At 31.6% G+C, this 6,907-nt stretch overlaps 1 protein-coding gene across 1 annotated transcript; it reads left to right on the top strand.

Annotated features, from left to right (window-relative positions):
- Positions 1 to 2,460: 2,460 nt before the first annotated feature.
- On the top strand, positions 2,461 to 6,014 carry LOC146994018 (uncharacterized). Its single transcript, XM_085826732.1, has one exon. The coding sequence runs from the start codon at positions 3,460 to 3,462 to the stop codon at positions 4,759 to 4,761; it is 1,302 nt and encodes a 433-aa protein (XP_085682858.1). The 5' UTR covers positions 2,461 to 3,459; the 3' UTR covers positions 4,762 to 6,014.
- The last annotated feature ends 893 nt before the right edge of the window (positions 6,015 to 6,907 follow it).

Genomic DNA, 6,907 nt, shown 5'->3' with positions numbered 1-6,907 from the left:
AAGAAGGGGAAAAAGCCACACATTTTTATATGGATGCAGAAAAAAGCTGAAATTCGGATTCTCTAGAATGTTAAATTTTAGCGGACAGCGCTAAAGAGCCAAAGTTGCCGCTCCACACCTAAATTGCAACCCTAAAGCTTAGATTCAAAATGGCTGACGAGTCAGCCTGTATCTTTAGTAGCTCTAGTCTGAGGCGTTGTTGGCTGTAGCCTTGATCACATCCGGAGGAGTAGGGACGACCTGCAAAAATTTAACAGTGGTTGCCTATTACAGCGTGTATAATTGTTAAGAAAAAGCTGGTTCTAGCGCCTCATTTCACAAATTAGAATTTCTACATATTTTTATTTTTGAAATTGAGATTGATTTTTAATATTTAGCATATTTATCAAGCATAATTAACATTCCGAATAATTATAAAGCTATTGCATGCTCTCAGGACTGGATATTTTTTAAGCTTTTCCTATGCTGTAAGGAAATTTATAACTACTTCTTTTAGAAAATAATATTTTAAATCTGAACTAATAGAAAATTTCAAACAAGCAATTTTCTCTTGCAATTTTTATGTCTTTTATTGGTGTAAATGAGTAGAAAATACCAAAATATTTAAAAACGAATTTTTTAAAGTTTTGTATAAAATTCTAAATCGTGCTGCTTTTTTAAAATTATAGATGAGTGTTATAACACAATTTCAATAAAGGAGTTTTATTTTAATTATATTTCATAATACATCATAGTGATAAAGACTTTTGACTCCTTAAAAAATTTACACATTTGATTCTAATATTAAAATTGTATTTAACCGTAATAATTAATTTTGCTTGTATTTTATAGTGATTATTTTTATTAAATTTATTTTTAGTTTTGCCTAAGATTTTTTTATTTACTGTTAATTTAATTTATTAGCCCGAAGGGGCGGTAGCGTAGAAAGGCTGTTGGTTGCGAAGCGGCATTTTGCGCTGTTTTAGTATAAATGTCCGTGTCTCCTTGCAAATTGTTGTTACCAAATATTAACGCCCTGTATTATATATAAAGAAATTAAATAATGAAGAATCTGCATGAATATATGTATGTTTCTCGCACTGTGACAAAAACGAAAGTATCTAGAGCCATCAAATTTTTAATAATGTAATCCTCCACCGAACATAGGCATCTGGACGTCCGAATTTCGAATTGGTTTTAATCTGTTTCATATTTTGTAAACATTTAACGAATTTTTGATTAACAAACTCAACGAGTTCAGAGCGAGCACTGTACGGAAAATAACAGTTTTATCTCCAGTGCGGAAATTCTAAAGATATACTGTTTTCAAATGTATGTGGTTTACGGGCGAAGAACATGATATTCAATAAATATAGGTAACACACAAAACTTTAAAAAAAGAGTGCTTTTAGATTTTAATTTATCTTTTTTCCCTTCATTACGCTCAGAAAATTTTATGCTCCAAATTTTATGAATTATTAAAATAAATAATCCACTTTAATGTTAATAATATAATGATTATATAATCAAATAAATATGATCATTTTGTAATGTTATTATAGTTTAGAAAATCACTGCCTGAAAAATGTTCATTAAATTAAAAAAAAAAAATTATCAGATCATGTTTAATTATACTTATTTATTTCAAAGCATCGCGTACTATCGATCGGATTTAATTTTATTTTTACACGAAATTAAGTTAATAAATTTTATGCTTAGAGTTTTTACCGTTTTACCAAAATACATATGTGTGTACAACACGAGTGAAGAAAAATGCGCGAAAAGCAGTAAAAAGTGCTTTAATGAGATATACTAAATCCTATTTGGAAGAAACTGTGGGTTTCAAAATTGCATCACTATACAACGTATCACATTTAATAATTAAAGAGAGTTATGTGATACAAACGCCATAGGTTTCAGTGTTAAAGTAAACCATATCGTCCCTACTCTTTCTTGCCGACATGTCGGTGACGAGAGCCCCGCCCACTGTGTTGGTCTATCTTTTATAAGGTCCATGATGACAACCATAGCGTGGTCTACCATAATAAGCTGTTTCTCCCCTTTTTGGTGTTAAGGCTGTTCTCCATAACTTATCTCTGGTTAGGACATACATGTATTTTATAAGACTAATGAGACAGTGGTGATTCTGCGTTTTGATTATAACTTATTATCAAAAACATTTTTAAAAATTTATCATCTAACGCAACGTTTATAATCAAACATTTATAATATATAATAATAATATAACAAACGTTTATATTCAAAAAGCAAAATCGCCACTTTTGATATTAATTTATAATGAAAAGATGGGAGGATGTTAATAATACACTATTTATTTTAATGTTTATTGTTGTGCATTTTAAATTTCCTGGCTCATTAGCAAGCCTCACTTAAATTTTGCTAGTATAGTTTATTAATTTGTGTATGGCAATAATGATAGATATTCAAGTTTAAAGACGTTAAACCACAGTAAATGTTTTCTTTCGTGATAATAAGGTTTGTTTACGTTGAAACTGATTTTATTATTTGAATAATTACCGCAATTATAGTTATTTAGTAAAAGTGGCTGTTTTAAAACTATGATGTGTGTATTTAATTAAGGTTTACTTCATGTTTAAGTGTGATTAATACTTTTAAGTATTCAAATCTTGAAAAGCCGATTACTTTTTCCGTATAAGTTTTAACAGTTGTTACTAAATTTCGAACGTGACATGTAACTTCTTCAAGCTATAGATCATTGACTAGCTACTATACAAAAATTTCATGTAGTCGTAACGTACCATATGTGACCAGTTTTAAAAATTCCTGTTTAAACTTGTTACTACGATCACGCAGGAAGCCTTACTTTAGTGAACTATAAGAAACTAATTTCAGTGAAACATGAAGGTATTCTAATAGCAAGTAGCTGATACGTCATATGAATAATTTATGTTGATTCTTTTACGAAGAAAAGGACGCGTATTTACATGACACATGAATTGCTAGAGTAAACCGTCTTAAAACTACTTTTACCGAAATTTCTGTTAAGAAGCCCGTTTTACATTCCTTCAGAGGATGAACTTCATCACGAGATATGTAGCAAGTCATATTATATTAAGACTGCCAGTTACAGTTATCAATATTGTGCAGAAATTGCATGTTCTAGAAGGAGGATGTTCTATGTTCGTGTTCTGAAATTACGTGTTCTATTAGGAGGATGTTCTAGGCTCATGGTTTATTACAAGGTAACTAATCATTTTCTAGAGGTAATATTTAAAACACTACATCCATACTGAACATAAATCTCATATGCATGAAATTTGTATGTCATTTAGTCAAAAATGTAATATATGCTAATTTACATTGGAGAGAAAGCTCTTATACGTGAGTTATGTACACATTTATTTAAAAAATTAATTCAGACAGTCGTCTGCTTCTTCACACAGGAGAAAAAGCTCATGTGTGTGAAGTATTTAAGAAATCATTAAGTTCAGTTTAAATATGCATGTGCCTACTCACGCAGGAGAGAAGCCTTATATATGTGAAATATGTAACAAGACATTTCGCAATAAGAGTAATTTAAATATCCATATGCGTATTCACACACGAGAAAAAACTTATATGTGTGAAGTATGTAACAAGTCCTTTAGTCAAAAGTCTTCTTTAAACAGCCATATGCTTATTCACACAGGAGTGAAACGTCATGTATGTGAAGTATGTAAAAACTCATTTAGTCACAAGGGTAGTTTGATCAGCCATATGCTTATTCACACGGGAGAGAAACCTCATGTGTGTGAAGTATGCAAGAATTCCTTTAGTCGGAAGTCTACTTTAAACAGCCATATGCTTATTCACACACAAGAGAAGTCGTATGTGTGTGAAGTATGTAAGAAGTCATTTAAACACAAGAGTGCTTTAAACAGGCATATGCTTATTCACACGGGAGAGAAACCTCATGTGTGTGAAGTATGTAAGAATTCCTTTAGTCGAAAGTCTACTTTAAACAGCCATATGCTTATTCACACAGAAGAGAAGTCGTATGTGTGTGAAGTATGTAAGAAGTCATTTAAACACAAGAGTGCTTTAAACAGGCATATGCTTATTCACACAGGAGAGAAACCTCATGTGTGTGAAGTATGTAAGGTGTCATTTAAACACAAGGGGTCTTTAAATAGGCATATGCTTATTCACACACGAGAAAAACCTTATATTTGTGAAGAATGTAACTCGTCCTTTAATCAAAAGTCTTCTTTAAACAGCCATATGCTTATTCACACAGGATTGAAACGTCATGTATCTGAAGTATGTAAGAACTCATTTAGTCACAAGGGTGGTTTGCTCAGCCATATGCTTATTCACACGGGAGAGAAACCTCATGTGTGTGAAGTATGTAAGAAGTCATTTAAACACAAGGGGTCTTTAAATAGGCATATGCTTATACACACTGGAGAGAAATCTTATGTGTGTGAGATATGTAAAAAGTCTTTTAGTCAGAAGTCCACTTTAAAGAGACATATGCTTATTCACACAGAAGAGAAGTCTCATGTGTGTGAAGTATGTAAGAAGTCATTTAAACACAAGAATGCTTTAAACAGGCATATGCTTATTCACACAGGAGAGAAACCTTATGCGTGTGAAGTATGTAAGAAGTCCTTTAGTCTGAAGTCTACTTTAAGGAACCATATGCTTAGTCACACAGGAGAGAAACCTTATGCGTGTGAAATATGTAAGAAGTTATTTCGTTGGAAGGGTAGTATAAAAGCTCATATGCTTATTCACACAGGGGGAAAGACTTGTGTATAAACTATGGAAAAGTTAACTTTTGATAAGGGATTATTAAGATATGTATATCGACAGAAGAGAGGAATCTGTCATGTGTGTAAGAATTCGTTTGGACACTAGAATAATGTGAAAAGATATGTGTTGATCTAAGCAGAAGAGAAGCCTTCTATATTTTGAGGAGAGTTTAAATTGGTATCAACATTTATTTATCAGTGTAGTAAAGATTTCTCTATGCAGCAAAGAAAGCTCAATTTTTGCGGTTAAGTCTGAATCACCCCAATTGTCAGTATTAAGTGGTGGGAAAACTTGTTAATAAGAGAGGCATTGACTGACAGAATTTTAGAATTAAAGGTATTGTACCGGGTGCTATAAAACGTACTGTTGACGCTTTGATGAGGTTTTTGAATTGTCATTTGATACAAATAAATCATAATCTAATTATTTCTTTCAGAAAACGAAAAAAGTATATATGCAAGTTATATCTCAGTTGAATTTTCAACTAATGCCGACTTGAAGCTACATTTGCTTATCTATCCTGTCCTAAAGAGTTTAAAGCTGCTCATACCGACCCGCTTGGATTGTTACTCTAATCAGCGTCTGGCATCATGTGTTCTGTGTTTCCTCCGTCTTATCCGAAATTTGACCCTGGATATCAGTTTTCACAGATTTTCGTATCACTCATATTCAGTGTTACATCTGTTACCTACCAAAATGCACTGTGTTGATCATATGCTTGTTACCACTTTGACATACTTTTGAGATGCAATTCTGTATCAAGGCCAAATGTTTTATTCCATATGTGTACTGTAACTTGTATGTTCTTTGCATTAAAAACGTTTCTGAGTTTAACAATCAAAATTATTGAATTAATGATAGAGATGCATTTCTTGAACCTGTAATGAAATAATATATTAGGTGATTTCTGTATTGTGTAAAATACTAAAGACATGCAGCAAATTACATAGTTTTATTTTATTTACATACTTTGCATCTAATTAAATCGTCAGGCGCGCAATGAACTGGAAGTTGATCTGTCAGCACTATCGTTATCTTCAGGGCAGATGCTTTTATTTTATTCGGCTTATAATTCCTTACTAAATGTAGTATTTCATCTCGATGTACTCCGTCTTTGATATGATTTAAATCAAATTCCTCGTCATTATAAATATCACGAATACACATCAAATAGTTTTCTGGTTGCAATTTTTTAATTTCGACTTTGCGTAATGTATACTTTAGGCATGCGTGTGTTGAAAAAAATGTTTAATAAATTAAACAAATAAATATTAAGTTTTTTTTCGTAAATTTTGATACCCTTTAGATCATAATTACTCTTTATTTCATAAATTACGGTTTCATATTTTTAATTTTATAATTTCTGTGTGCCATCCTAGCAGATTTAAACTGATGATCTATAATCCGGAAAAACCAATAATCCGGAATCGCAGAAGTCCCGACGAGTTCGGATTAAAAACTCTTGACTGTAATCATAATTGCTTTTTTATAATTTATTTATAGTCTAAAGGGTGAAATGGGTAAAAAATATTGAAATTATCGACATATTAAGATTAAAAAAAATTTTTAATATAAATATTTTATATTTTAAATGTTTTTAAGGCTAAACTTGCATATAACCCCAATTTCTCAGCAACTCTATTCTTACTCGCCAAGTGGCAGATAATGCGCCACTTATCGTAGCCGTGCCAGAAACGCTACAGAAGACCGGAAAGAGAATCTACTTCTTTACGTAGTGCGTGTGCCAGACTCTTCTTGTTTTTTGGGTACTATTCTGTTTTGAGGGCCGTAAAAAACGCCAAACTATTGTTGATGCCGATGCTGCCAAAAATAATTGCGGCAACTCTAACGCAAGTAAGGAAGTACTGTAATAGTAAATAACTAGTTAAGATTGATGTTTTAATTTAGATGAAAGGTTAATTTCATATAATACTTTTTTATTATTATAATTTATATGAAAAAGGCTAAACATGACTGAATGGAAGCCTAAGAGTAAATAACTAGTTCAGATCACTATTATAATTTATATAAAAATTGCTAAACATAACAGAATGGATGCCTACATCGCTATTTCGCTACCGACTTATCGCTAAAGCATAATTTCATCTCGTTGGTTGTTCAAACGTAATTTTCTATAATGAATGATGCCTTT

The sequence above is a fragment of the Stegodyphus dumicola genome, chromosome 11 (genome assembly GCF_044657685.1).
Source record: "Stegodyphus dumicola isolate Sdum_Otavi_A_Nest chromosome 11, ASM4465768v1".
Lineage (NCBI taxonomy): Eukaryota > Metazoa > Arthropoda > Arachnida > Araneae > Eresidae > Stegodyphus > Stegodyphus dumicola.
The sequence above is the reverse complement of the archived record's forward strand: the minus strand, read 5'-3'. Positions and strand labels throughout refer to the sequence as shown.